Source organism: Phalaenopsis equestris, unplaced genomic scaffold (assembly GCF_001263595.1).
Source record: "Phalaenopsis equestris unplaced genomic scaffold, ASM126359v1 Scaffold000465, whole genome shotgun sequence".
Lineage (NCBI taxonomy): Eukaryota > Viridiplantae > Streptophyta > Magnoliopsida > Asparagales > Orchidaceae > Phalaenopsis > Phalaenopsis equestris.
The window spans coordinates 44,738-61,682 of record NW_018164906.1 but is presented as its reverse complement, the minus strand read 5'-3'; the positions used below and the strand labels follow the sequence as shown (position 1 = coordinate 61,682).

Genomic DNA, 16,945 nt, shown 5'->3' with positions numbered 1-16,945 from the left:
GGGCTCAAATAGTCCAATTGCAATAATCGCACAACAGTTGTCCAACTATGAATGGTCAGTAGGGAAACAAGGAAATCAAGTCGAGTCGAGTAGGACTGTGTTCACGCATGAGCTTATTTATAAAATTCAAAATCAAACCTTTGAGCTAATGCTCAAGCTTGGTTCATTTGTCATTCGGATTATTTCGGTTCGGTTCATGTTTGTTTCATATGATAATAATCAACTCATTATCGAGTAGATTAGTGTTGTCAAGTTATTTGATTTCTAACCAAATGACATTTATCCAGCAAATTAACATCGGTTCATTCAAGCTATTTATTTTTTAACCAAATGAGTTTTATTGAATAAACTAATGAGAAGTTATATTTGAACTACTTATTTTCTAATCAGATGAATTTTATTTGACTTATAAAAGAGTTATTTGTTGAACTTATAAAAAACAAATGACCCTTGAGTTGAATGAACTATTAAAACCAAATAACTAAAATAAGCATAAACAAGCATACAAATAAATTAATAGCTAAAAAAACAAGCCTTTTATCTTATATTATGTATTATGAATTAAAATTTAATTTAATTTAATATAAATGAGATTTAAATTGAGAAATAATTAATTTTATTCATAAGCTTTAACAAATCTTATTCACAAGCATTAAATCAAATTTTAATGGAGCTTAATTGTTAGTTTGTTAATGAACTTTAGATCATCGAGGCTCTTAAAAAGCTTGTTCTCGAGCTATAAATGATATTATTCATGAACGTAAATGAATCGAATAAGAATTTTTTTAAATTTGTTCATTTAATAATTGAGTATTTATAAATGTGTTCAAACTTGTTCATTTCATTAATCAAACAAACATGAACAAGCTCTTATCAAGCCAAGCTACGAGTAACTTATCCAACTGCTCGGATCATTTCCAGCCCTAATGGCCAACGACGATCTGAGATAAGCTACAATGATCCAATGGTGATGGTTGAGCAACATTTCACACACCATTATGGCCTCCAACCGACTATTTTATCTGCAAATTATTTGCAGCAATGAATGGGATTTTGCGGGAATAGGAGATGAAGAGATTTCATGTGAAACAAGTGAAAGAGCATAAGGGATTTAGCGTGAAACAAGCACTTTGAGCAGCCCCATACTTGTCTTCCCCCGATTTGAGCGAAAATAATTAACACTGAAAAGTAGTTTTAAGATAAATCTTAAATACCCTCTAAACTCATAACTCTTTTATTTTATAGTATGTTAAAAAATTAAATTTTAAATTTCATATACTTACTTTATAGTGCACTAATAAAACTGCCAACCAAACAACCCATAAATGTAAACTGGGATCTTGTTTTTTATTTCGATTTTTCCGTTCGTTAGAGCTAAGGAAAAACCCTCTTTGATCTTTTTCATCCTCCTCATTCCTACCTTAACTCAAATGCTTAGCTACCCAACTCTCTCTAACCCCTGTTGATGTGATTCAAGGATAAATCTAGGTTTAAATGGATGTTAATTAATCTTAGGAATTACAGTTATATTACCGTTGTTTGTTATATCTCTTCAATTATGCTATATTGTAATATATCTATTTGTTATATCTCTTAAGTTATAGCTTATTTCATCTATTTTATATTTTAATATTATAGCTATTATTATTATACTCACTCTGTTGTATAAGTCATGCAATTTGTTATATAAAGCTATTAGAATGCACTCTTTCATAGGTAAATCAAGTTTGAGAAGATTATTTGAATATAGTTCCAATTAGGACAGAACCATAATCAATCTTATGCTCAACTCTAGTTGATCCCTATTCGAACTCTATTCTAATGGGGTATGACTATTGTTCAAAAATGGTCCAAATTTTACTAAAATATGGTGTTTGAACTTATATAATTTTCTGTGGGCTTCAAATAAGTAGTATGTGGTGAAAAGTGCGGATACTTTGGTCCAAAATAAATTTCAGGCACATTTTCCCAAGAATGCAAATAACTGTCAAATTTCTCCAATTTCTAATGTTATGAGTCAAATAAAATCAAAATTTTCAACTATAACTGAAAAAATAATGAAACAAATAGCCCTTTTCCAGATGAGCTTTCTAAAAGCATGCAATAAACAAACAACCAGAACAAACCAATAACACATATACAACACGCACAATTTAGGAGAAGCCGGAGAATTAGAACCGTTGGCGAGATTCCTTGGGCTGTCCTCGCGACTCCCATCTTCGTAACTCCCAGCTCCAAGATCTACGTTAGATGAGCGCACTTTGACGATGCTGCCATAACATTTTAGCCTCGATATGCATCTGTATGTTACAACAAATAAATAAAATTCAATAAACTGGATACTAAAAGCAAGTTATGTGTTTAAAAACAATAGTTGTAAACTATTTAGGAAGAAGAATGCGACCTGCACTTCCCCCTTCGTGCAGAGCATTGAAGCCAGCTCATTCCTAAACCTACGGGGTTTGACCGCTGCAAAGTCCACCAAGGCAGGAAACCAAAAAGGGGGGGGGCCAGCAGCCAGTAGCGGCCGCCATGCATGAAGAGGATTCTCAGGCCGAACCCCGAAGTGTAGCTCGCCGGAGAAGAGTTGGATTGAAATCTTGCTTCGAGAAAGGGCTGTAAACGAGCCGAGAATGAGCAGGCTTGTCTCTTGTTGTGCTTGTTCGAAATAGCTAGAGTTTGAAACTGGTTTAGTGTTTGAAATCGGCTAGCGATTAGTGTTACTGACTCGGAAAAAATAAATTAAAAAAAATAGATATAAAATATTGGATTCGAACATAGACCAAATATATACAAAAAAAACAATAACCATATTACCACACGAATGTTATGATTTAAATTTAGATATGAATATATATAATATATTATTATATAAATAATATATGTAATATATTATTATATTAATAATTATATTTTTTTTTAATTTCGAGCTAAAACTAGCCGAACACGAGCCAATAAAGAGTTGTTCGTGTTCGGTTCGTTTATAATTCGAGCTTTAAAAATCTGTTCGTGTTCGACTCGTTCGTTAAGTAAACAAGCCCAATAATTGAGCTTTACTTAACGAACGAGCCGAACACGAGCTGTTCGCGAACAACGAGCTTTTTTGACAGCCCTACTTTGAGATGATAAAATTGAAAAATATGGTGGTTTAAAATTTTGCTCTATGTGCTTTGAGAAAATTTTATGTCTGTCACCGCTTGTGCTATATCGTGGAGGTTATTTCGTTGTTATTAAAGTAGAGCCGCGGAAGTTCCTTCGGGGTTGTTTTTTGTTATTTCAGGGTTATTATATATATATATATATATATTACACTTCAATAATTGAAGAAAAACATATATATTATATTTCAATAATTGAAGAAAAACATATATATTACACTTCAATAATTGAAGAAAAACATATATATTACACTTTAACCCTGAAATAACTCTGAAATATCCTCGAAATAAACTCCGCGATCCCACTTTAATAACCCCGAAATAAAATGACAGAGGTTATTTCAGGGTTATTTTTGTGCTGTTTTTTTGTTATTGAAATAGAATATATAAATTTCTCTTAAATAACTCTGAAATAACTTAGAAATAACCCTGAAAAAACTTCCACGGTATTATTTCGTAGTTAATAAAGTGGAATCGCGAATGTTATTTCAAGGTTATTTCAGGATTGTTGCGGAGTTCGCGACGCTACATTAATATTCTTTAGGTGGGACCGATATAGTACACATTGTGGTATATTATTGGGAGTCCGCATGTAGATATATCTAGAGTCAAAATATAAAATTTTTCAACTTTGGGATGAATATAGTCTCTCTCTCCCTCTCCCTCTCTCTCTCCCTCTCTCTCTCTCGCTCTCTCTCTCTCTCTCTCTCTCTCTCTCTCTCTCTCTCTCTCTCTCTCTCTCTCTCTCTCTCTCTCTCTCTCTCTCTCTCTCTCTCTTATTTAGAATTATTTAATTGATATTCATAAAAACCTTGGGCAATTACATAGATATCTCCCGGAATTTGCTATTTATAATCAATCTATCTTCTTTCATTCATTTTCCAAATTCTCACTCAAACATCAAAATTCATGGTAAAACCCAACACATATTTTCGTTTTTATCAAATTCTCAATAGTTTGATGGTAGCACGTATAAATAAATTGGTTCGTTAGTTTAGATAAATAGGTTGGATAATTAATTTCTAAATATCAATTTTTTTAATAGTTTGCATGCAATTATTCCAAAAATTTTCTATGTACTTTACATTCATATCACATAATAATTTTAAATTTTTATACCATATATAAAATTTTTTATATTAACATATATATAAAGAAGTTATCACCACAACTAATTTTTTTAGTGAAACACATATTTCAATCATGGATTAATGACACCAAGGTGTTCTAAGTATAACTATGAAACTTTAGGTATTAGATATGTAAATTTATAAGAAATGTGTGGCGTGTGCGTAAAATTTCCAAAAATCAATTTGAATTTATTTTTATTGGAACTTTAGTTTGAACTAAATTTGATGAGCCAGAATTTGTAGTTTGACTTCAAACCACTGGTTTGTGTTCAAATCCCAAATGACAATTAAATTTTGAATGGGATTTAACCTAGTATGAATCACTAGTGTCGTACTATCGAAAGAGAAAGTATTCATAATTGACTATAACTAGTTAGTGATAGTACTTAAAATATACATTATACTAATTATATGAGAATTCTAAATTGATTATGAGAAATTAAAAATTCAAAGGATAAGTCATGTTTATAGCAAATACAATTACAATATTTTGAAGATTATGAGAAATAAAGTATAAAATGTGTGATTCAAATCTTTGGCCTCGAAGATAAAATCATCTTCTTTAACAATGGGTTGTAAGTCTTTCAAAAAGTTAAAATGAAAATTTAGATAAAATAATCTTCTTTTTTTTCTCGGGTTCATCAGCTTTGTTGACTAAACTAGTTTGGACAAGTGTTGTCACCTTGATTAAGTCTATTGTAGCACCAGTGCAGCTACTCTTGTGTCTCGTTGAAAATGAAGAGTTAGAAATGCCATACTATGGTCGGCAAGATTTGGTATTTACATTGAATTGCCATATTCAAAAAAGTACATTTTAAAATCATAAATCTAGAATTGAACCAAGGGTGCCTTTTCAAATGTGTTCATTTATTGAGAACATTTTACAATCTTTCCTTTCTATGGGTTCGTATACCTTCATTTGGTGAAACACCGATTGATTAGGTATATTTCTTGACTCAGTAAGTCTAGTACAGAATCCATGAAGATACTTTCTAGCATTGGTCATTGAATACCTTACGATTACATCACAAGTCAATCGTCAGTGGTTATGTAGGATAATGCTTTAAGTGAGTAAATCTATACAAGGGTATGTCCTCTAACAACCCCTTCTTAGTTTAGTCCATCCAAAACTCAAGTATTTTCCTTTCTTAGGTTTGTCTGTTTATCAGCTAAATTAGACTAAAAAAAATTGGAGCTTTGACTAAGTAGATATAGTGTAGCATTTATGTGTTACTCTAGTTTCAATCATAAAACACTGAAGAGCTAGGAGTGAAGTATCTATATGTAGTGTGGACTGAACATCTTTGGACTGCTTACTTTCATCTATGGTGAAGTATGCCCTTTGTGGCACCATCCTGAGGGTTCGTTGATTTGTTGAAATATGATATTCAATAGAAAAATGCCTTCACTAGAAAATACTAAGTTTTGGGGTCAGCCTCTTAGAAATATTTTTGGTTTAACCACTGAAACCCAAACAGAACAAACAATGTTTTCTCACTCTAGGCTCATTGATTTTTTTTCACCACAACTAATCTAGCAAGTTAATATTTTGGCTAAGTAAATCTATTGTAAAGTCAGTACTACTACGCTCTAGTGTTAGTCATTGAAAACTACAGGAGAACCCTTGGAAACCCAGTGCCCATAGTTAACTTTCAAAGTATCAATTATCTCTCATACTAGATGTGAGACTCTGTACTTACTATTCTGATTTAATCATTTTGTTCACCTTTTTTGTTGGATGTGAGTTATGATGCTTTCCATCTGAATGTGTTTAGGTTTAATCAAACATCCTTTAGATTAACGCTCAGACTATATGTGAGTCATTGTACTTTCTACCCTGAACTAATTAACTTGTTTGTCTCTTTGGTTAGATGTGAGTCCCTGTGTTTTTCATCATAATATTTTTAGGTTTAATAAAGCCTCCCTACAATTAGCTCCTAGGCTAGATTTGAGTCCATGTGTTTTCTATCATGATCTAATCACTCTATTCACATCTTTGGTTGAATGTGAGTTCTTGTGCTTTTCATCCTAATTTGTTCAGGTAAACCCAAATTTTTGTGTCAGTCTTTAATGGATCCCATCAAGATGAAACATAAAGCTCAAAAACCTTAAAAATTCAATTCCCTAAATAATCAAAGTTTAAAATTTCAAAAGTCTTTAAAATAATGCAAAACTTAAAATTCCCAAAAACAAAATTTTAAAACTTGAAAATTCTCAAAATACTCAGAGTAAAAATAACAAAATCTCTAAACACAGCTTTAAAATTTTAAATCTTCAATCAATCAAATCAAAATTTCAATCATGTCATATTCTACAATTCAAAACTTGAATCTTGAATAGCAATATCCTCAATCACTGGACTTTGTTGGTCATCTTGTTAAATACTAATATGTCTGTCGTACTTTGTATTGTTCGCCACAATATTGGAGGTCAATTTGCTGACCTCACTTTTCGATTAACCCTTTTTTTCTTGGCCTATATCCACTTGAATCTCACTTGAGCTGAAACTTGAAATTCCTCTAATTTAAATAAAAAATAAAATCTAATCAAGCAAAAGTTGAAATCAATTAAACTAAAACATAACCAAATATAATCAACTTCCGCCAAAACCTAAATTTGATCTAAAAATTAGCATTAATCAACAAACACTGCGAAATTATCGTTTTCTCTATAGATCATCGTAGAATTTGAAACTTTATTCTAAAAGTTGCATGTTTTTATTATCAAATATAAAAAAATACAAATAAGTTTGACAATAATATGATACAATTTTTACATTAAACTTTTCAATTCAAATTTTCATGCATGAATAGTGCTCCATGTGTCCGAAAATTATAGTTTTGTCCTAAGACCAATTTGGTAATCAAAATTGCACTATGTAAATTGCATGATGTTCATAATAACATATGAAGAGCTTGCAAACCCATTTGGTGATCTTTGACCATAGTTTTTAATTAAAATTTTGCATTTTATGTTTTCATGAATGAAAAATGACGCCACATAAAAATTTTTTTAACAAATCATTATTTCTTAAAACAGACTGCACTCATAATCATTAAAATATTTTAGATGAACTGCTTCGTGCTCAAATTAGATTCCAAATAAAGGCCTGTTAAGCCTACAATAATTTTGATGATAACTTTTTTAATAAAAAGAATAATCTTAATAATCCACTGAACTCAAATCAAATCAACCAAAGTAAATTTGTGCTAAAAACACTTAATTTAATCCATTGAAAACAATAAAAACTTGCACTCAAAATTCATCATAATTTCTTTGTCCTGTAGTGGGGCCCATACTTTGGCCTTAAATATCTTGAGATGAAGCTCACCTTGATCAATACCAACTAAACCACTAAATTCTTTATACTTTTCTCTACCAAATGAGCTAAGGACAAAATTTTTGCCATAACCACTGAAAACTACCTAGCCACTTCAAATTGAAATATCTTAAGCTAGAGGCAATCTTTTTCAAAATCAATTGCACTACCAGATTCCTTGCATCTTCATTTTCAAATGAGGTTTGTTTTTCATTTTGGCTCTAATCACCCATTTCAAATTCAAAATTTCTCTTCCCATTTTAAAATTTTCCTCAATTTTTTTTCTTAACTATTCCCTCCAAAACCTCTTCTGCTTAAACCTCTCTCTTGGCCAATATTAAAAAAAAAATCTCCCTCATTCCCTCTCTCGATCGAAAACCTTTTATCTTCTTCTCTCCTTATCCAACTGAAAATCTCCCCTCTTTTCCTCTCCAAAACAAAGCCCTCTTCTAGTCTTCTTCTATAAAACCAAGGCAAGGACACTTCATCCAAGGCCAGAGATCTCTTCTTATCCACCCAAGACAACCAAACAACTCCTTCAGAAAATGTATAAACATTTATAACCCTCATTTAGTTTAATAAATTTTACATGATGTAGAGCATAGAAGAGTGTTGTATCCTTGCTCCCCTTTCATGTCTCCCAACCCTGAGCCCTACAAATCTCCTTTTTTCCCCATTTCTCACCCAATATGTGCTTTACCTCCTCTCCTTACACCATGTCTCATCCAAAACTAACCTTTCCACCTCTCTCTAGTCCATTTCTCATCAAAACCAAGAGTTACTCCTCTCATTAACCAATCTCTCATTCAAACCAAAACCTTTCCTCCTCTCCCTACCCCATTTCTCATCTTAAATAATCCCTACATCCACGTTCACCCTCATTTCTCACCCTAACAAAGAACTCACCCCGTCCATCTCCCCCTTGTCTCACTAAACAAGCACTCATTACTCCCACTCCCTCTTCCTCGCCATACTCGAGTACTCACCCCGTAATTTGTCTCATCCTAGCCAAAAAACAAACACTCAACTTACCACACTCTCCACTTCACCCATACTTAAACTCAACACTCAACTCCATACATTCACCATTCATAAGCCTAACCCAAAGCCCAACAACCCACACTCTTCACTCTTCTTTCCTAAACCCTGACCATAAATCCACCAAAACATTACATCTTTCTCTCCTATTTTCCACCCTATCAAAAAATCCTAATACCCATCTCCTGTCTTTCTATTTATCCCATACCCAATAACCTATGAAAAAAGAGAAAGATTAGGGAAATCTTCATGTTCCTTGTGTTTACATTCATGATGTATGATAATCATGTAATATTCTTATGTGTCATGTAAACATTATATAATATTCATTTGTCTCCAAAAACAAAAAGAACATGTGTTAGTTTGATGTTCCACGCAAAACGTCATATGTTTATGTTTATATTTTCTACACAAAAATGCAAGTTCAGTGGTGTATGTCCCCCGAAAAAAATCATATTATAATTGTACGCCCTCCAAACAAAATAATGTGATAGCCTAATTTTTTTTTTTAATGTAAATCCACATGTGGTAGTTTTATGTCTTTTGCATGTTTAAAGTCTCCATGTGATTAGGTGAATGTTTTATGTTAAGAAGCAATTAATGTATTAGTTCTAAGTTTCACAAAAAAAACTCACATGTTTAGTTCCATGCTTAAAAAAAATACAAAAGAAATTTCATGTTCAAGTCTTTTGTTTCATACAAAAATGACACAAAATCCCACATGCCAAGTTCCATGCCTAATGCAAAACCTCACCTGCTTGGTTCCATGCCTCATGCAAAGTTTTAAAAACTTAGTTTTATGTCTCATGTCAAAAAACGTGTTTCAAAAGAAAACTTAACCTCTTTTAATATATATCTATATATATATATAATATATATATATATATATATATATATATATATAGTTTTAAAAGAGGTTAAGTTTCCTTTTGAAAAGTATTTTATTTTGAAGGGATTTTCTAATATTTTATTTAAGTTTTCCCTTTTTTAAAAATTTATTTTTTTTTGTTTTGAAATTATTTCAATAAGAAAACTTTTCAAATATATAGATATAATGAAAATCTTTTCAATAAGAAAGCTTTTGTTTTACAAAACCAAAGCAAAGAAATTCTTAGAAGAAAAAGAATTTAAACCTTTTAAAGATAACAATCTAAATAAAACTTGAACCTTAAAAAAAACCAAAAAAAAGGTTTTCTAAAGATAACATAAAAGTAAATATTTTTTTCAAAAAGAAAATTTAGCAAATCTTTTTTTAAAAATAAAACTAAAGTGAATCTAGACAAAAAACAAGTCTAAACATAACCTTTCATTGAACTAAAACACACCCTTTTCTTTTAAATAAATTAAGTTTAAACACTTTTTTCAAACTTACATAAAATTTTGTTAAAGTAAAAGTCCTCTTGTGAGCTCACCAATTATAGTAAAATTAAACGACCTTGCAAGTCTTTTCGAATTGTTAGCTTATACATGACAAGTACATATTTATAGGTTTAGCCTATGCATGAACATGCTCTCTTCTAGGAACATATGATTTAGAAGCTTAACTCCCAAGTAGACAAGTCTTTGGCAATTTTATGTTTATATTCTTCCTGCAATAAGATTCATTCACATGCTAATAGTACTTTTGTGTAACAATAATACATTGCAAAAATAGTTGTTTCATATGTGTTAAAATTTTTGAAAGTGAGCATGTGGATGTAACTTAAGTATAATAATTATAAATATGAAATACTTGAATGAGCCTTTTATTGCATATAATTTCATCTTGGAATAATAATCCAAATGCTAGAAAAACCTAAAAGGCATAATCAATGGAAAACACTTACGAAAGAAACCAACTCCCAAAACTTAAACTTAGAAGACCAAGATTTTTATAATGACCAACAAACTAGGAGCTAAAATAAATAATGAATTAAATATCAAACCCAAAAAATAAATTTAAAATTCACAAACTTAAATTATGGGAATCATCATTAAGCAGATCAACTCTGAACCCTAAGTTATCTAATATAGAAATAAAACTGATGATCACACACACCTTAGAATAGTCTAGTCTAAAAGCCTAGGTTAGTTTATTAAACACCCTTAGTTAGTATCAAGGACTAGGACATTTATACATAACAACATTTTTCACTTGGGTTATGTAATTTTCCTATGATGAAGTAAGCCATGGCTACTGATAAAGACACCACAAACCACCTAATAGTGGTGACCTCTTAATGTCTAGTTGGTTAATAATCTAAGAATCCTAATGCACCCAAGAAGATGGAAAGAAATGGACAACTTGAACGGGGGCATTATTCCTAAAACTTGGGTTAGTCTACCAATTTAGCCTCTTTTATAGTACAAGTTTATTCTAGGCTTAGGGATTCACTCCAATCTAGAAATCTTTTTAGCTCATCCATCCTCTTTAGGATAGGTTTAAAATACAATCAGGCCTTCATTATCAATCACACCTCAAAACCTTAAATCAAAAGTTTCAATTTAAAACCCTCAAATGTAAACTTTCAATTTCAAAACTCAAATCCAAACCAAAATTTAACAAACCTTAAACAATTTAACAAATCTTAACAAATCTTAACAAACCTTAATAAAATTTACTAAACTTGAACAAATTTTAAGTAACCATAACTGACTTTTGAATATCAACTAACTTTAACAAGCTTTAACAAACATTAATAAACTAAAACAAACTTTTAACATCATTAAAAGCATTAAAAAAATTTAAAAAATAACTTTTCACAATCTTAAAGCAAATTAAAATTTAAAATAAACTTTAAATAACCTTAACAATCCTCAAATAAACCTTAAAAACTTCCAAATAAACTTTCAAAGACACTAAAATAAACCCAAAAACTTTAAATAACATTAAAATAAGATTTAAATAGCCTTTAAGAAATTCAAATAAGTAAACAAAAAAAAAACATAAAAAAATAAACAACAAAAATGCCCTTAAACCAAATCAAACATCTTCAAATAAACTTCAAAACACATTAAATGTGCTTCAAGCAAATAATCTTCTTAACTTAAAATATAAAATTTATTCAATGAAACTAAACTAACTCAATTCAACCTTTCAAATGAAATCAAATCCAACTAACTCAAGTTTTTTCAATTCAAGTAAATCAACTACAAAATATTTTTTTTTCAAAACAATCCTAATCTCCCAAATTAAAACTCAATTTTCACCAAAAACCTATAGACTCCAATCCTTAGTGTAAGTCTTCCTCCCAGAGTTGGCTAAACCTTTCTCTAGGCCTTTCCACGACACATTGTATGGATGCTTTAATTTTTGGTATGGTCGTCATAGGAAATCAACTCATCTCCCTCTTATTGAGCCTTAGTGATTATGAAATGGTTAGCATTAGAGCCACTTGGAGCCACTTAGAGCCATTATTGGCCAATCTCTTCTCCTTTGCATGTGAGCCAGATGCCTTCCTCATTCCTAGAGCTTTGAAGACTTAGAGAAGTTTGGGAATTCTAGAATAGGGTTAGGGTGGTGAACCGTTCGGCCACCCCTCCCTATTTATAAATGAATCAATTTCTAGGCATCAATGCTAGACATTGGTGAGGCACATCACCTTAAATCCTTATAACATTTTCATAAGTTACGATTGGTTAGGATTAATGAAATTTATTGGGCACTACATTACCTGGATATGAAACTATGGTACTCGATCAAGATTCAGTTGCACTGCCTTAAAATCTGCATAACCATACTCGATAGGGGGCCCACCATCCATTAAAGCAGCCTAAAACTACGATGCTAAGTAGCATGGGGTTAGATTCTTAAAAATTGCTCCATATTGCACAAGTGCACAAAATAATGTAGGTGGGTGTCTAGATGCTCTGGATGGGCATCAAGGCACTGACTAGAGAATCCATGCAGGGTAGTGCTAATGAATGGTGTTAGACCCAAACTCACTAAGTGTATGTTTACCCATTTAAGGTAAAGAAACGAGCCCTGAGGTATTTCATCTAGATGATGACATCAAAATGTAATAAAAATTATGCTAACAAATGACCCCTAACAACAGTGCAACAACAGTAAGAACAATGCTCATGTTGGCAATTATCATTCATCCAAAGACTATGTCAAGTATGAAGGATCAAGAAGGCTTAAAATTGCCAAAAATATTCGACACCAAACTGAAGAAGAATAAGTAACCCTTCATTGATCAAACAAAATAGCACAAATGGACTTAGAAAATAATGGACTTAGAAAAGTCAAATTATGGAGGTAACATACTTATAAATTGATGTTATCATGTTTCAGTTTGAGGTATATGGCCTTCGTCGATTGAACTAAATATGTTGTAATATTTAAGAAGAATGTAATACATAAATAGCCAATAGGGTATAAAACCAAACACTGGTCAGGGCAGTGCACTTGGAAAATTCATGCTACATGGATCTAAACCAAAATAAGCATAAGCTTCCATTAGTCAATAACAATCGCAGAAAATACACGTTACCAAGTCAACAAGGTGCGAGCAAGAACCAAATATCAATAAAATAGCAGACTTAGAAAAGTCATTTTATTTTAAAATCAAATAAACAAATGACCATCATCGGTCAAATGATGGGCCCACAAAATTCACATGCTTAACAAGTATATAGCTTTTCATCGGTTGAACAAAAGAGAGGTGATAACTTTAAGCAAGCTCATGTTATGGATCTAAATTGGATGGGTATATGAACCAACATTGGTCAGATTGCAAAACACTATAGAGATCAAATTGGATGTGTTTTAAGAACTAAGTGACATTCAAACATATGAGATGATCTTAGAAAAGATGAGTCGTCAAGCCAATCTGGCAGGTACAAAACCAAATGTCAATTGGAAAAAAGCACAATGTCAGTCGTCAACATGGGAAGGGTGAGATTTTAATTTAGTTTAATATATATATATATATATATATATATATATATATATTATAATTTTGCAAAGTAGTATTTTAATTTTTGAAAATATGAGACCGAACCGATCTCATACAGATAATAATTTTAATAATCAAGCACAACACCGCAAGTGACGTACCTATCCTGAAGAATAGACACATTACTTGATAGTGAGACTCGATTAAATAAACTAAAGAATTTATGACATTAGTTTTAGTCTGTGAAATATATATGTTGACTGGGAAATTCCCCTAGCTAGTATAAAAGATTATATAAGGTTTATATTAAGTTGGGTTCCAAAGTTTCCTATGCGGGCAAGCCCCTATAGTTAATTACATCTTAGACAATCAAAATTACTTAAGAAAACTATTAATTTAGATTAGAAGATATTATCTTCAAAGATCTTAAAGTTTAGGGTTTTCAAGGTTGGACATGGAAAATTTAAATGGAAAAGATCAAATAGGAACATTTATTTTCAAAATCCAAAGAGAGAAAACTAGGGGTTTTCACGGATCCTGAGGAAAAGCACCTTGGTGACTTCCCACGTTATCCTACAGTTTGGCTTTAATTTTAAGGAAATATTATTAAATATTTCATCCTTCCAAATATTATTATTTAAGGCTTACACTTGCACGACGCAATCATACAAATATCCTGGAAGATAGTAGGGTTTATGTCATAATGAACGTCAACCTCAGAGCCTAAGGCGAGTTAGGGCTTAAATTGCACAACATGGGTGTGCAAAGGCCTAAAGATAAGTTGAGGATTATGTCGTACTAGATAGGCTATCTCAAAGTTTTATGGCTTGTTCTTTAATTCTAAGGAAAGTTTTGATGTTGTAGACCTGTTTTCTCTTTCAAATTTGTTCTTCTGTACATTCTTTTCATGTTGCCCACAAAGTTAGCTCCAAGTTCCTCATCAAAGTAACAGCTCTAGGTTCAAGGTTTTACAGTTTAAGTGACAAGTTTTATTATTTTTCAAGTGTCATGGGGGTTTAAATTTGATTGGAGTGACACCGATTAGGATCTCACGGTTCCCTCATTCTAGCACCACTATTATCTTTTGAATTTACTTAGTCTAAATTAGTTGTTAAGCTATTTTAAACTAGGGAGATCTTGTTAGTAACCATAGGTTACCTAATCCAAGGTACTCCCATAAATTCAAAAGGACATATTATGTTGTTTGTTGTTTTTGAAAATGTAAATTTAATTTTGAAAATGTGTTTTTGTGTTTTGTCAGTTTTGGTTAGTTTTGTAGGTAAAGTAAATAATTGCAGGTAGAAAATGTTGTAAGGTAAATAAATAAAATTGAAATGCATAAAATGTAAATGCATACCTGAGCCTCTGCTACCGTTGCATGGTTAATATCATAAAGCATAAAAAATTTATAGGAATTATAAATAAATTGCAGGAAAGTAAATAGGGGCATCCTATGCAGAAAATGTAGGAAAACAAATTGTAGTAAAACATGAGCATGTAAAAGAAAACCCATAATCACATATGGAAGAACATAATTAATTGTAGGACATTGGTAAAGGTGGGGGCTCAGAGCTGGACTATGTGCTTCCCAACCTTGAGTGAGAGCTACCAACTCAATAACCTATAGAAAGCAGTCATAACCTCGATTTAAGTGATTAACCGTGGACCTTTATATGATTTCTTTTTTAATTTAATTTTCTTGCATGTAGGATATACTTTAAAAAGCAAAAGAAATTTTATTTTTGTAAATACTTTGCAACGTAGTGTAGTCCACAGGTTAATTACTTTGATCGAGCTAGGACTACAGACAACATAAGAGTATCAGAAGCAACAATCTCATCAAGAGTCAGTGAATAGTGTCATCGGTTCTTATCCTCTCTCTTTATTAAAGGTCCTTGTGGTAGGAGATACCATTCTAAATTCCACTTCATATCCCTTGTTTATCACACATTAACATTATCATCATCGCCCTAGCCACCTAAACCTCAGACTTACGCAAGCCCGCTGATCTGTATGTGGCAAAAATAAATATTCTCAGTTTCTCACAAAGATTTAAATACCTTATAGAAGACTTAAATCCTTGTGCATTGAGTCAATTAATATAGGATAAATAGTGTAGAGCATTTTTATTGATTTAGTTGAATTATCGGGCCCCGAGGCATAACTTGATGGGTCCTTAGAAGTTTTAATGGATGATTTTATTGAACAAAGCACAATAATTTTAGTTGTCCTTCAAAATATCTAAAAGATTATAAAAGTGTTTGGGGCATGACCCTAACTAATTTTTAGAACCCTTTGAACTGTTTCAAGTATATTTAAACTTATTATGTCATTAAATTAATCATCCAAAGTTAAATTTAGATCTAGTGGTAATTAATTTATCATGTGCTCAATGAACCTTGATGTTTTAGTTATCCCATAAGCGGGGTACTTAGACATTCCCTTGATGTTTTATTTAAGAATTATCTAAGTGGATGCCCTTAAGGGCAAGCTCAGTCATTAAGGATCATTGACTCACGATTAAAGTTGAGCTTGTATTGTTTTAAAAGTGTTCATGGTTGATTAAGTTTCTTTTTTCTAAATCTCATCAAGCAAATTCAAATCAATCATAGCTCACTACTAAGCCCTTAAATTTAATTTTCAGGGTTGATTTGTGCTAATCAAAATGTCAAGTTAAATGGCTTTAATTATTAATCAAAGATCATGCTTATCATCTAATCACCAGTTAGGGGCTTCAAATAAGTTATCATCTTCCTAGCTCAAGCCCACTACCTTAGGATCATCCAATTAGATCAACTTCCAAGTCACAATAATTTAGGAAAATTAAAAATTTTACCCTTGTTGTGAAAAAAACAGTGATTTGGTTTCTACCTCTTAAATCATTATATTTCAAACGTCTAAAAGAGGATTCATTATGATCAATACTACCCATCTACCCTTTGAATTAACCTAAAATTTATCATAATTACCATTTTTCCCCTAGGGTATTCCACTTCATAAATCATTAAATTCAACACATGACTTTGATATTTTCTTGGTACCCCACTCATGAGTCAATTAAAATATCAGATGTAAAATTATAATTTTTTTGTTTTTTATTTAATTGTTATAATTATTTTTACTCAAAAATAAGGATTTTCAATGTTAATTCATTCAATTAATCAACGTAAAATTTCTGTCATTAGAAAAATTATTAGAGGTTCACCTAGGCTAGAGGACCATCTGGAACAAATTTCATGAAGTTTTGAGTTATATTTTAATTATTATAATTATTTAATGATTTTAGTCAATAATTAAATAGAAACTATAATTTAATTTCAAAATTTACTTTTTATGTTTTTTTAATCTCTCTGAGAGAGAACTCAAAGAAATAAATTTTTTTAATAATTTTTATTTTATTTATTTTAATTATTTTAATGA

General features: G+C 31.2%; 1 protein-coding gene across 1 annotated transcript in view; it reads right to left on the bottom strand.

Moving 5' to 3' along the window:
* LOC110027905 (GDT1-like protein 2, chloroplastic) overlaps window positions 1–2,477 on the bottom strand; it is a gene marked incomplete in the record, with an annotated part of 53,734 nt that extends 51,257 nt beyond the window's left edge. Inside the window, 2 exon segments of the mRNA XM_020729529.1 lie at window positions 2,151–2,300; window positions 2,405–2,477. Of these exon segments, the coding sequence (XP_020585188.1) occupies window positions 2,151–2,300; window positions 2,405–2,445 (191 nt within the window).
* Window positions 2,478–16,945: the final 14,468 nt, after the last annotated feature.